General features: G+C 43.4%; 1 protein-coding gene across 1 annotated transcript in view; it reads right to left on the bottom strand.

The window, feature by feature from the left end:
• Positions 1 to 14,656, bottom strand: part of RHEBL1 (RHEB like 1) — a 918,240-nt gene that overhangs the window by 725,116 nt on the left and 178,468 nt on the right. Inside the window, exon 3 of the mRNA XM_044083781.1 lies at positions 3,315 to 3,382. Coding sequence (XP_043939716.1) covers positions 3,315 to 3,382 — 68 coding nt within the window. The remainder of the gene's footprint in view (positions 1 to 3,314; positions 3,383 to 14,656) is intronic.

The following is a 14,656-nucleotide window of genomic DNA, read 5'->3' as shown; positions in this document are numbered from 1 at the left end:
CTGATTCTCCAGGTAAATCGACAAAGAAGAGCGACAATTGTATACGGGCTTAAGGACAAATGCTTGGCAGACAGAACACTGCATATGGTAGTGGGAAGCACCCAACAAAAGAGGCACTGGCCATGACAATCCTTACAGGGAATCTGCGTCCCAGATTTACATTTTCCCTGAATGACATGAAACCAATTAATACTAAATAAAAAGAAGATAAGGAGAAACACCAACAGGGCACTTATCTGACAAAACGGCTTGGTAACCAGCAGAGAAGAAAGGTGTTCAGACAGACATTCAATGATGGCGTTCATACTGGCAGCAAAGTTGTTCCGAGTATATGTGTCCATACATCGCCTTTATGCCCTATGTGGGGAGCACAAGTGTGATGTATGTCACCTGCAAATACTAAGGCTTTGGTATACTGGCCAGATGTTGGGCTATCCCTGGCAGGTGATCTCCTTCTGTTATGAATATTCAACAATGATATGGAAGGACATCCACTAGCTAGACTGGTTCAGAAACATCTGGAAGAACAGCAAGATATCCCACAATAAAAAATAAGAGTTACTGTTACTGAAAACAGTCTCACAAAATGCCATTGACAGGCATCTTGGACTACTTGTTTGTGCAAACTCTGAGTGAAGCAAGAGAGATCTAGCCTGGAAAAGCAGCATGAGAAAGTTTCATGTGCCTACATGTCCAAAGGCCTTATACCATCGGGGATAGAGGTCTTCACACAAGCTCAGAAATGTAGGTGCAGTGGCAGTACTGAAGGATTAATGCAGGTTGGGATCTGCAAGGGCTGAATAACCGTTTAAAAGGTTGCAGTTGAGGTTCAATGCAAATGGATGCAGCACTGTACCTTAATCACAGGAACACTGGTTTGAACCTCTGAGTATCACTGCAAATGAACAAAGAACTGCACCCAAGTCCTCAGAAACCGGAGTCTGGCATATCAGCAAAGGGAGTGGAACTAATAGCAACACAGGATGTAAGGAACTTAAGAGTGCTGGTCACACCTGGACTGGACATTAAGAAGCATGACAAGAAGGGCACTGGCGGCAGCAAATAGAATGCTGTGGTGTGCATCTTCAGGGAGACTGACTCAAAAAGCAAACGGGTAATGCATGTACATTAAGGGCCCTGCTCAGGGCACATCATGGGCACCGTGAGCCTTACAAGAATAAGGACATCAAACTGTTGCAATAGTTCCAGAAGAAAGATACCAGAAAGCCGCTATGACAGAGGAAATGCTATGACCAGACACTAAAGAGCTAGAGCTGTTCTCATTGCAGACTGTAAAAGTTGGGGATATTACACAGATGCACAAGACCACAATGAGACACTTAACCTTTTTACAGAACATGAAAGACATGGGGAAAAGGGAGCACAGGCAACAGACTGGAGAGACTAGTATCTTCCTGGTTTCATGAAAAATACCTCTTTGTGATAAGAGCTGTGGGCCAATGAAACTGACTACAGGAATGTGTCATAGGTCAGTTTCTGCAGAGACATTCAAGAAGACAGAGGCCAAGTGGAAAAGTGGTGAGACAGAAGGCAAGGACGGGATGTAGATAAAAAGTTCAATATATGTAAGGGGTAGACTACATAAGTATACCTTTTTTCTGTAATCAAGTAAATGTTAAGTAACTTAATGTAAACAGAGACAGCTTTGTAATAACAACCTTACAAATATTCCACTTAACATCACATTTTTAACCCAAGTGTGTGCATGTGAGTGTTACAGAAGAAAGGTCCAGTAAATCTACTTTGGTTCCCAGCTTTCCTAGTAAACTCTATGGAAGACTGTGGCTGTTCATAGGGTTTCTACGAGAGACAGATGTGACAATACAGCAATGGTTAGATGGGTATATTTTTCTCTTTTGATCCTGGAAACAAGCCCCAAAATCAAATTTACATTTGCATTTCAAGTAGTTGACAATATCCGCATGTGCATCTAACTTCTGCAACACAGTTTGAGATCACATACAAAAAGAAAAAAAATACAACTATTGAGAGCTGGAAATGTAGTGATGATTGGTTTTCAGACCCAACATCTTAGTGCTTTAAGCCATTTTTACCAGCACCATACCAAATCTGCAGTCAAGGGAAGGTGCTTTATATGTATGAGCACCCAATGGATGACAGTGAGATGTTATTCAGATCACTCTAAACAAGAACATGGAGTGGCCTCAATGCAGCAACAGCAACACTGGTACACCTCCATTTACGACTAATAAATAAATCTCTTATTTAATTGTGCCACCCCCTTGCATTCCTGCAGTTTAAGTCCGAGATCAGACATGTAAGCAGGGCATAAACTCCATCTACACCGCACCAACATTGTTCAGCACTCAACCCATCCTTCCTTTGCTGGATCTCAGCAGAGCACATCTCAAACAATGCATCAACAATCAGTCTTCCACCATAATATTATACTTACTCTAATGACTACTGTTTGAAAACTGAATCCTATATACACAATGAGATTTCCAAACTAAAGGCTGCCAAGATAGAGTACTAATAAGAGAAAGTCAAACGTACAATACATATGTGCTTCCCAAAGAAAAACAACAAAAATAGTCAGAAATGAGACAGCAGATACAGTACTTTATAATTTCACAGCAAACACATTTCTTATAAAAGGGAAAGGGACTCCAGTTGAGTTTAAAAGTTCATCAGTGCTTTAAGTGCACAGTACTGCTGACAGAATATGTTGCTGGTGTGGCTGACATTGACCAAGTAAGCAATCTGCTGGGCTCCCTATTGAAATGTCGGCACTCGAAATGCCAAGTGCAGAAAAGCTGACCCACCCCCCCCCCCCAAAAAAAGGAGAGAAAAATGAATTTCGAAAATCGCTCTTCTCCATAAAACAACTTTTTTCACCCCTCCCCCAACGTATATTCACCAACTCTGTCACTGCCATACCTCAGAGAAGAGAGAGTATTTTGAGAAATGGCATCTCAGACTAAGTATATGCAAATCTAATCTTTCAGCCAGTCTCTACATTTCAGGACTCACTGTAGCAGGTCCCAACATTACAAATGGTTACCAATCTGCAACAGTTGTAACATGAATAAACACAAAAAAAAAAAACAGTCTCACATTCTGACAACTGGCATCTATTTTTCAAACAGCTGTGCAGATATAATACACAATACTCTGCTTTAATAGTTATAAAAAAGTACACCTACCACACAAATCAACTAACTGCATCACATTATTATGTATTGCTGTCAATGATGGGACTATATATAGCACATTTACATATGCAACATTAAGATGTACTAAAATAGCACATACAATGCAAATACTCATACCTGTCCTGCTGTATCCACAAGCTGCAGGTTAAATTCTTGTCCACCCACCGTTATTACTTTGTTAAACGCTGAAAAAGAAGAGAAAACATTGCTACGTTAACAGTAACAGTAAAGTGTGTGGGACTGTGGAAAGCTGGGAGCACAGTGCTGCAATGTTCAGTATAACATACAAACCCATAAAAAGATGTTGACAACTATGGGTCATCACAAAAAGCCAGTATGTCCATTTTCAGTAGTCATCATGCTGCCTCATACCTATTTATCTGTCCATATGCCTTCCTAAAGCCCATTACAGTGCTTACCCTCCAGACTTGTGTACCCCGAATCATACCACCTTTTTGATGATTTTTTTTTTTTTTTTTACTACCTCAACTAATTTATCCCCAGTCAGCTGTAAAACAGGACGTGTTACCACCTCCAACCACCACATACATTTTGTGGACCTACTACCAGGCTGATCAACAATCACAGATCTACAAAGTCCAAACGTACAAGCCTCACTGAAATGTAGGCATGTCACATTCATCAACCTGTATTTTTTTTGTGGTAATTTTGCAATCTAAAAATTTGTATTAACACAAACTCCCACTAGCCAATTCTTGCACTGGTGGAGTATGATGCTGACAAGCAGAAAACTGTCAATGAAATAAACGCTCAGCATAATGCTGCTATCACTTATGTCAGAAGTATCAGGACCACACAAAATATAAAAATTTCCTAGGCAGTTAACTCTGCCCATGTCCCAAAACGCATTGCTGTCTCTTGGCTTTCAGTTCTAGACCAAACAAAGGTTGAAAAAGTAAAGAAAAGGTGCAGCAAATGTCAGGGGGATGAAAGCAGGCAGAGTTCTTGCAGCTGCAGCACTACTCACACACACCTGGCTTTAATGAAAGGAGCTGCTAGCACAATTTCCAGCGTACACTTACTGGATGGCTGACCTAAGGGCATATACTCTTTTGTGGTCCCAAAGGATGACTAAGACCTAGAAGGGACGTCCAATTTACAATACTGTGCAAAAGTACTTAGGAATGTCCAAGCAGATGTTGCACAAATGGAGCTAAAGTAGCATTCCAAAAGAAAGCTGGAGCTCTGATCAAATGTGCCTTTGGGAATATGTAGCAATGTTTTATTAAACTTGCAAAAATTACAACTAGAAAGCCAACTGGGTAAGCACTGTTCAAGGACTTTCTTGCCCTCAAAACCCTTAACAAAATAGCACAAAAGCTGATAACCCTCAATGATGGGCTTGGTTCCACACACACACACACACACACACACACACACACACACACACACACACACACACACACACAAAATACCTGAACTGTGTTGCTTCCCCTCTGAAACAAGTACAAGTAATTAACAAAAAATATTGTTTTACCACAACAGATAAAGGCAACTCTCCCTAAAACCCACTCACAAATTTATAAATAAGTGCGTTTGCAGACTGGCTTGCCTGTACCCCCTTGTGATGGGCAAGCTTTTTCATACACCTCCCAAACATATACATCAACTTCACAGTTGCACAACACTGGAGAAAGAAGAATCGGCTCAAAGAAACACAGACATCTTCAGCAAACAGCAATCTTGCACAGATGAAGTACCTAACTTTCACTTTGACAACATGCATTTAAACAGTTGCATTCCAAAAAACTTGCCCTCGGTTATCTGTACAGAAATAAGCATGTCCTTGCAATGAAGACTTTCACCACAATTGGAATACTGTGTAAAGAATTCAAACAAGTGGCCTAGCTCTGTTGCTCACAGGAATAAAGCCCTGACTATGACCCAGACAGAGTTTACGTAGCAGCTCATAATCTGGAATGGGTATATATACGTGTGCGTGTGTGTAATGGGAACGAGCAGCACAAGACAGCTTGTCCAACCTGGGGGGAGGGGATGTGGTTCCCAGTCAGATAAACTGTTCTGGTACAAGAGGAGGCTTGCAAGACAGCAGCTATGGACTGGGAGAATGTGAGCTTGCCACTCCCAAGCTGGTGATGGCCCTTCTCAACATGTGTGAAAGAGTATGCACTTGTGGAAAGAAGGAAGTAGCAGGTCCCTGTGGTTACAAGTGCTCACTTTATACCACCAGAGGGAAGATTAGGGCCTACAGAACAAGTCTCAGTTGGTGGAATGCTGATTGCACAAGCAATCCTCATGCCTGCCTGTATGACAAACCCTCTAGATGGCTCCTGCTCCCAGAAAAATACAGGGCACACCCCTAGTACAGTGGTATGAATGGGCCGAGTCCATGGGAGGGGGGTGTATGGGAGGAAGACACTGGACAAAAAGAACTGACTGGTCCAGATAAATCTTAGTACCCACCTTAGGCATAAAGAAAGGGTTAATATGCAGAAAAAAGTACAGTTGTGTACACTTAACATAAATGTAGATGTTCAAATGTATTCACTGTTGCAGTTATTACACTTGGGTAATCTGCTTGCAGGTTGCCCTCAGTGGGCCTGATTAACAAAGTCTTGGTTCCTGTGTCGGTTGCTGTCCTTTCTTCCATGACGTTAGGGCGTCAGGGGTATAAAACATGCAGCTGACGCCATTACATCAGTTTTTCTTGCCCCAGATGTCAGGTGCCCCCCTAATGGGGAGCAATTAAACATAAAAACACAAAGGTATACCTCAAACAAAAAAGCAAATACACCAAAAGGCCTTTAAGCATAGTAAAGGAAAGTAGAGGTATAGCCAAAAGAAGTTAGGGGGAAGGAGGGAGAGTAACCGGGACTGCAACAGTGAATACACTCGAACATCTACATTTATGGTAAGTGTACACAACTGTACTATGTTCTTCGTGTTTCACTGTTGCAGTCATTACATTTGGGTAGATTCGCAAAGCTATGGTTGGGAGGAGGAGTTTAGATAGCATTAGGAGCAGCTATAAGGCCCTGCAAGACTGCAGTGGCAAAGCCAGAGCTTTGGATTTAAGAAAATTGGCAAATGGTAATGCCTGGTGAAAGTATGTACAGAACTCCAAGTATCAACTTCTAGGATGTCTCTGGTAGGAACACCTCTGAGAAAGGCCGTAAAAGTACATGCAGCCCTGGTGGAGTGAGATCTGATTCCCCTGAGGGACAGGTTTTCCATGGTGCTTGTAGCAGAAATGAATGCAATGGCTTATCCATTTAAAAATGGTTTGTTTTGAAATAGCCCTCCCCTCAGCCCCTGCAGCAAATGCTGCCAGCAGTTCAGATTTTCTTTGAGGTTTAGTCCTGTCCAAGTAGAATCTAAGTTGTCTGTGCACATCCAAGGAATTCAGAATCCGTTCCCTTCTGTTCTGTAGATTGGAAAAGAAGGCTGGCAAATGAATGGACTGATTTAGTCACACTGAATACCACTTTGGGCATGAAGGATGGACTGGTCCTGAGTGATACCCTATCCGAATGAAAGATGATGAAAGGCTCCACTGCCATAAGGGCCAGTAATTCAGATATCCTTCTAGCTGAAGTGATTGCTAAAAGGAAAGCCGTTTTTCAAGAAAAAAATTTTAAGTCTGCAGTAGCAGCTGGTTCGAAAGTAGGGGGAGAGAGTTTCTCCAATACAAAGTTAAGGTCCCAGGCTGGGGTTGGAGCTCTCCTGGGTGGTCTCAAATGTATGGCCTCTCTGAGGTACTGCTTGAGCAGTGGATGAGAGAAGAGGGGAGGTTCTGTGTTATAATGAGCTGAAATGGCTGAGGCATGGATTTTAATGGAGGAAAAAGACAGGCCCTTATATGAAGCATCTCAGTTAAGTATTGTAAAATCGGAGTTAAACTGGGCAATGCTGTACTCATCCCTTGAGATTGGTTCCAGGCACAGAATCTTTTACATTTTTCAGCATACGATTTTCTAGTACTAGGCCTCCTTGCCTCTAAGATGACATCCATCACAGGTTTGCTGAGGGATGGTAAGTTAGAATTTAAGTAATTAGCCAAGCTGCAAGGTTCAGTGTTGGAAGCTGAGGGTGCAGAATCTGGTTCTCCTGCTGAGACAGCAGGGAAGGAGTCTGAGGCAGGTGCCATGGAGATAACCGTGACAAACTACGCAGGAGGGGGTACCAGTGTTGGCGCTGCCAGTCTGGAGCAATCAAAATCATCCTTAGTTTGTCCTGTTTGGCTTTTAGTAGTACTTTGGAGAGCAGAGGCAGCAGGGGGAAGGCACAGACTGATGGGTTTTTCCAGCTGAAGGACTGAGCATCCACTTTCCAGGCTTGTTTGTGGGGAGTCCTTGTGCAAAATTTGTCCGATTTGTAGTTCTGGGGGGAGACAAACAGGTCTACATCCAGGCTCCCCCATTCGCTTGTCAACATGCTGAAAATCCTTGGTTCCAGTTTCCACTTGTGTGGGTCCATAAGTTTTCTGCTTAGTCCATCTGCCACTGTAACTTTCCTGGCAGGAATCGAGCTTGTAGGTGCACTCCGTAGCTAAAGGCCGTGTTCCACAATGCCGTGGCTAGTCTGCAGAGGGGATAAGAATGTGTAACCCCCTGCTTGTTTATGTTCCACATAACCATGGTGTTGTCCGTCTTTACCATTAGTTGTCCTGTAAGAATGTAGTCCTTGAAGGCTGTCACAGCATTCTGTACAGCTAACATTTCTTTTTGATTGATATGCAGGTGCATTTGACTTGGGTTCCATTTGCCCTGAATGCACTTCCATGCCAGGTGAGCCCCCCCATGCACAGTCTGAAGAATCTGTTAGGGTTTGGGTGGCAGGGGGTGGTGTGAAAGGTAGTCCCTATTTTTGGTGGCAGGCCTCTGCCCACCAAAGGAACTCTAGGCGTAGGCAAGGTACGATAGGGATCACTGTTTCTAGGCGGACTCCATAGGCTTTTTAGATACCACTGCAGTTTCCTCAGATGCAGTCTTGCATATGGAATTAAGAGAATGAAGGCGGCCATGAACCCCAAGGCTTGCAGTATTTGTCTTGCAGATAAAGCAGGGTTTTCGTGGCCACTTGTTTGAAGTAGGCTGTCAAATGAGTTTGCTTTTCTGGCATGAGTTAAGCCATCTGGGAAGTTGTATTTAAGCCTGCTCCCAGGAATGTAATTTGTTGACAGGGTACCAGCTGTGACTTCTTTTCATTTATGGTGTACCCCAGACAAGTTAGAACCCTTTTTACAAATGCCAGACGATTCAAAAGTATGTCCTGGCTTTCTGCCTGAATTAGACAATCATCCAGATATGGGTATATTTGAATACTTCTTCGCCTGCAAAATACAATCACTGGAGCTGGGCACTTTGTAAATACCCTGGGCGCAGTAGATAAGCCAAAGGGCAGTGCAGAGCTTTGAAGTGTAGGTATTTTCTGCAAGATTCCCTGATTGGGATGTGCAGGTATGCTTCTTTTAGATCTAGTGTTGCTAACCAGGCATCTTTGGCTAGCATAGGAAGTAATTGGTGAACAGTCAGCATCTTGAATTTTGGAATCTCCAGAAATGTGTTTAAAGTAGACAGGTCCAGGATAGGACGCCATGAATTGTATTTTCTGGGTACCAGGAAAAGTCTCGAGTAGAAACCTTGTCTCTTTTCCTCTTCTGATACCAGTTGAATAGCCCCCATGCTTAAGAGAGAAAGTACTTGTTTTTGGGCCTCTGCCCACTGATTTGGGGGTAGATCCGGCCACCCGCTTGGTGTTGGCAACGTGTGGAAGTGAAATCTGTATCCCTGGGACACTATATTTAAAAACCCATTTGTCCTGGGTGATGAGTTCCCAGTTCTTTGCATGAAGAGCAATCTTTCCCCCCGAAGGGGCAGTCAGTTGATAAGTGCTTGGAAATTTTAAAAGGAAGTCATTGAGAAAGTTTACCATAGAGGGGATTCTTATTCCCAGATTTGGAAGTGGAGGTCCCCCACTGCTTAGCTCTGTGTCCCCTGGGACTGAAACCGGAGTTTTTTTGCTGTGTCTGGGTTTGGCTTGAGAAGACCTGGAAGGGGCTGGAAAGGACCAATTCTTAGAAGGCCATTGTCTACTAAATCTAATCTAGGAGGCTGAACTTGTAAAAAATCTTTAACAGTTTGCATAGATTTACCCTCATCTTCCATCTTTTTAAGAACTTCTTCAGCCTTGTTGCCAAACAGGCGGTCCTGATTTAAAGGAACATCCAACAATGTAGCTTTAACATGATCAGGCAAATATTGCTCCTTAAGCCAAGCATGCCTTCTAAGCACAGACCCAGTAACAGCAGCCCTGCAAGAGGCCTCTAAAGAATCAAAACCACATTGCAAAGTATGTTTTCCAACTTGTTCAGCAGAATGCATTAAATGCAGTAAATCTTTATTTTCCACACAGTCAGGAATCATCATTTTCTGTTTAAGCAATCCAATAACATGATTCTGATATTTTAACATATGAAATTGGCAGTTTAAACCTCTAACTGCCAAGGTTGCTGAAGTATAAACTTTTTTATCTCATCTACCCAGCGCTCTGGTGTCTCTATCAGAAGGATTAAGATTTTTAGCAGTAGAAGCCTTAATGCCCTTGGGCCCCTGTGAAATGGTCTCTGGACCTGCAATAGGATTTTTGAAAAGGAACTTATGGGACTCTGGTACCCTGTAATAACAGGTTTACTGGGAGCAGGAGGCAGGGAATCAAGATCCAAACTGGATTCCAAGAAAGCATCATCAACCATGTCTAGTACAGGAGGAATAGCCAAAGGCCTATGCTGAGGTAGGAGAAGAACTCACTAAGCCTCTTTTTTTGAATCAGAAAATTCCCGGCTTTCCCAGTGAAAATGTATTTATTTTATTTATTTACATTTGTTGACCGGGAGTGTCCGACTGGACGTAGGCCCACTTTCAGTGGAGGCCCAGGGAGAAAAGCTCCACAGTTACAATAAACAGACAGTAGTTACATTGGATTACATAGCAATTAACAATTTAACATAGCAATTAATTACAAACATATTTACAGATGAAGAACATAGTACATCAGTAGACAACTAGAATCTGTATCTGCAAAGTACATAACACACATTAACAAATGTTACAATAAGAAGTTCCTGCTGTATAATAAGTACTAGGCTTATGAGCATCTGAGCTTGCTATAATCAAGGTTAGTGGGGTGGAAAGAAAGGTAGTGGTTGGATGTCATAGCTGCCCTACATGAAGCTTCCAATGCATCATAACCACACTGAAGAAAATGATTGCTAACCTGCTGAGTATTATGAACCAAATCCTGCAAAGCCTTTCTATCTAAAGGCTCAGGAGAGGCTAACTTTTTCTGCAAATCATCCATCAGAAAAACTTGATACTGAAACATATGAAAAAGACAGTTAAGAGCCCTCATGGCAAGGGTGGTAGAGGTATAAACTTTCTTACCCCACCTCTCCAGGGACCTAGATTCCCTGTCTGCGGGCAAAGGATTCTTGGTCGTGGAAGTGGCCACTCCTTTGGGCCCCTGAGAAATAGTTTCTAGATCAACAGAGTGGGCCTTAAAGAGATGCTTATAAGCTTCAGGAACCCTGTAATATCTGTCTGGCTTGACAGGAGCAGGAGGGAGAGAATCAGGAGAAGTACTGGAGTCTGAGTACACATCATCCAATACATCTAACACTGGGAGAATAGCTAAAGGCCTGTGCTGGGGTAACTTAAGGAAGGTCCGAAGCCTTTTCCTGGAGTCGGATAAATCCAGGCCCTGCCACTGAAAATGCTCTCTCATGGAGTGGAGAATTTCCCCGAAAGAAATATCCTCAGGATCCTCTTGGAGGTCTTAAATTCTTAGCCCCTCTGAGGAACTGTCTTAATAGAGGGTGAGAGAATAAAGGTGGATCAGTGTTGTATTCTGCAGAAATGGCTGAGGCATGGATTTTGATGGAGGAGAACGAAAGTCCACTGCTTAGCAGTTCGGCCAAATATTGTAGTATTTGAGGTAAATTCAGTTTTCCAGGGCACTGGCCCTTTTTCTCATTCCAAACACAAAAACGTTTCCATTTTGCAGAGTAAGCTTTTCTAGTTGATGGCCTTCTGGCCTCCAAAATGACATCCTGCACCTCCTTGGAGAGCAGGGCCTGCTGTGATGCTAAGGAATCTTCCATGCAGCTAGATTGAGTGTCTTCAGCTGACTGTGAAGAGTTTTGAAGCTGTGCTGAGTCAGAAGAAGAGGCATTAGAGGCAGGGTCCATGGTGGAGAATGCGTCAGGCTCCTTAGTAGTGGGTACCAGTGTTGCCTTGGCCAGTCCGGAGCAATGAGGATCATCTTTGGTCTGTCTGCTCTGGTCTTCAAAAGGACTTTGGGCAGCAGAAGGTGGGAAGGCATAAACTGTCATTGATGTCCAACTGAAAGAGAGAGCGTCCACTCTCCAGGCCTTTGGATGGAAGATCCTGGAGCAGAATTTTGTTAATTGATGATTTTTGTGGGAGGCAAAGAGATCTATGTCTGGCCTTCCCCATTCTTGGATTATTTCTGTAAAAACTTTTGGATGCAACTTCCATTCGTGTGGATCTGTCATATTCCTGCTTAGGTTGTCTGCCAGCGTGTTTTCCTTGCCTGGCAAGTACTGTGCTTGTAGCTCCATTTCCAAGTCCATGGCCATGTTCCAAAGTGACATGGCCAGTCTGCATAGGGGATAAGAATGTGTTCCTCCCTGCTTGTTTATGTACCACATAACTGTGGTGTTGTCTGTTCTTATCAATAGCTGACCTTGTTGCAGAAGGTCCTTGAAGGCTGTAATAGCATTTATCACTGCTAGCATTTCTTTTTGATTGATGTGAAGGTGCTTTTCTTTTTGGGTCCATTTGCCCTGAATGCACCGGTCTGTCATGTGCGCCCCCCAGGCGTAGTCCGAGGCGTCTGTTGTGATGACTTGAATTGCTTGAGGCTTGCTGAATGGAAGACCTGTGTTTGTTTGGCATGCTTGAGCCCACCACAGAAATTCCTTTTGCAGACATGGAATTAGTGGTATCATTGTTTCCAAACTGTGGCTGTGTAGAGACCATATGTTTTTTAGGTACCATTGTAGTTTTCTCATATGCTGCTTTGCACATGGGATTAGTAAGATGCAAGATGCCATGAATCCCAGAGCCTGCAGGATTTTCCTTGCAGTCAGCCTGGTGCAATTTGCCAGTGTTCTGAAATATTGAATTAGTTGACCCTGCTTCTCTGGCGTGAGGTAGGCCATCTGGGTGTTTGTGTCCAAATTGGCACCCAGGAAAATTATCTTCCGAGAGGGTATTAGTCTCAATTTCTCTTTGTTGACTGTGTATCCTAGAGAGTTTAATAACATTATTACATAAGCCAGATGTTTCAGAAGAATGTGTTTGCTGTCCGCTTGGATCAGGCAGTCGTCCAAATAAGGGTATATTTGTATCCCTTGAAGTCTGCAGTAGGCAATTACTGATGCCAGGCATTTCGTGAATACTCTGAGCGCAGTAGATAAACCAAAGGGCAATGCAGAGAATTGATAATGTATTGAACATGCAAGAAATCTGAGGTATCTTCTGCAATTTTGTCTGATTGGGACATGCAGGTATGCCTCCTTGAGGTCCAATGTTACCAGCCAAGACTCCTTGCCCAGCATGGGAAGAAGTTGCTGTAGAGTGAGCATCTTGAATTTGGAATGAGTAGGAATGCGTTTAGGATGGAAAGATCCAAAATAGGTCTCCAATCTTTGCCCTTCCTTGGCACCAGAAATAGCCTGGAATAAAAACCTTGACCTTGTTCGTGTGTAGGTACCTCTTGAATAGCTTTCATGTTTATAAGGTCTGAAAAATTTGCTTTTGTGCCTCTGCCCTTTGATTGTGTGGCAGGGTTTGGCATGCCTTTCATTTTTGGAAGGGTATGAAAATGGAATTTGTAGCCTCTGTTTATAATGTTCAGGATCCATTTGTCCTTTGTGACAAAATGCCAATTTTTTGAGAATAGTGCCAGCTTTCCTCCTAATGGGTGCTGCCATTTGAGACCTGGTTGGCATGCAAAGGGGAAAGTCATTGGTTTTGCTTTCTGAAAGATTGCGAGATGTCCTCACCACCTCTTTGTGTAGGAGCTTGCCATTGTCTGCCTCTGTACGAGCCTTGTGTTTGTCCTCTGCCCCTCGGGTGCCTGTATCTGCCTCTTTGGGGTCTGTCTGTGGCAGGAAAGGACCAGTTTTTGGAAGGCCAATTTCTACTAAAACGTGGGGGTTGAACCTGCATAAATTCTTTCACAGTTTGCATTGATTTAGCCTTTTCCTCCATTTTCCGTAATACTTCCTCAGCATTTGCCCCAAACAGTACATCCTTTTGAAGAGGGGCGTCTAGTAATTTAGCTTTGACATGATCAGGCAAGGCTTGTTCCTTGAGCCAAGCATGCCTACGTATGACTGAGCCTGTAACAGCAGCTCTACATGAGGCCTCTAGAGCATCAAAACCACATTGCAAGGTATGTTTACCCACTTGTTCTGCACTATGCATCAAATCCTGCAACTCCTTCATGTCTGGTATTTCAGGTTGTGACATTTTAATTTTCAATTGAGATAACAGAAACTGTTGGTATTTTAGCATATGAAACTGACAGTTTAAGGCCCTCATGGATAAGGTAGCCGAGGTATATACCTTTTTTCCCCACCTTTCTAAGGATCTGGAATCTCTCTCGGAAGGCAATGGGCTTTTGGCAATGGAGGCCTTAACTCCCTTGGGCCCCTGTGAGATGATTTCTAGGTCAGCAGCATGGCTTTTGTATAGAAATTGGTGCGAGTCAGGAACCCTGTAGTACCTGTCAGGCTTAACTGGAGCTGGAGGGAGAGAGTCCGGGTTAAGGCAGGCATCCGAGTAAACATCATCTAGGATGTCCAGGACAGGAGGTATAGCCAGAGGTAACAAAAGAAATTCCTCGAGTCTTTTCTTGGAATCTGAATAATCCTGGCCTTCCCAGTGGAAGTGTTCCCTTAAGGTATGTAGAGTTTCACCAAATGAGTAATCCTCAGGGGAGGATACAGAAGGAATAGATTCCTCTGCATCAGAGTCTTCAAAAGGAGAGTAAGACTGTTCCTGATAATCAGAGTGCTCTGAAATAATGGAGCCCTGATCAGAGGAGGGGGAATCTTCCTCCACTCTGGGTCTTTTGTCCGGAGGTAGCTGAGAACCTCTGATTAGAGTAATTAAATCCTCAGCCATTTTAAGCATCTGTTTCTTAGGCATGGGGCCTGGAGATGGGCCCTGTGTAGCTGATCTCTTAGGGTGCATGGCAGCTTTAGACTTGGTGAAAGCCTTGATGGAGAAAGAAGAGGAAGGTCTGAAGACACCTTGAGTGGAGGTGGACCTGTCCACATTCTGTTTCAATGCCAAGTGTGGCTTCGGTATCTGTAGTCAGGGTGTGGGCCGAGGAGCCTGCGACCTCGGGTACAGGAGACACCGCCGAAGATGTCGTCGGTAATCAGG

The sequence above is a fragment of the Protopterus annectens genome, chromosome 9.part0 (genome assembly GCF_019279795.1).
Source record: "Protopterus annectens isolate FY-2018-M chromosome 9.part0, PAN1.0, whole genome shotgun sequence".
Lineage (NCBI taxonomy): Eukaryota > Metazoa > Chordata > Ceratodontiformes > Protopteridae > Protopterus > Protopterus annectens.
The sequence above is the reverse complement of the archived record's forward strand: the minus strand, read 5'-3'. Positions and strand labels throughout refer to the sequence as shown.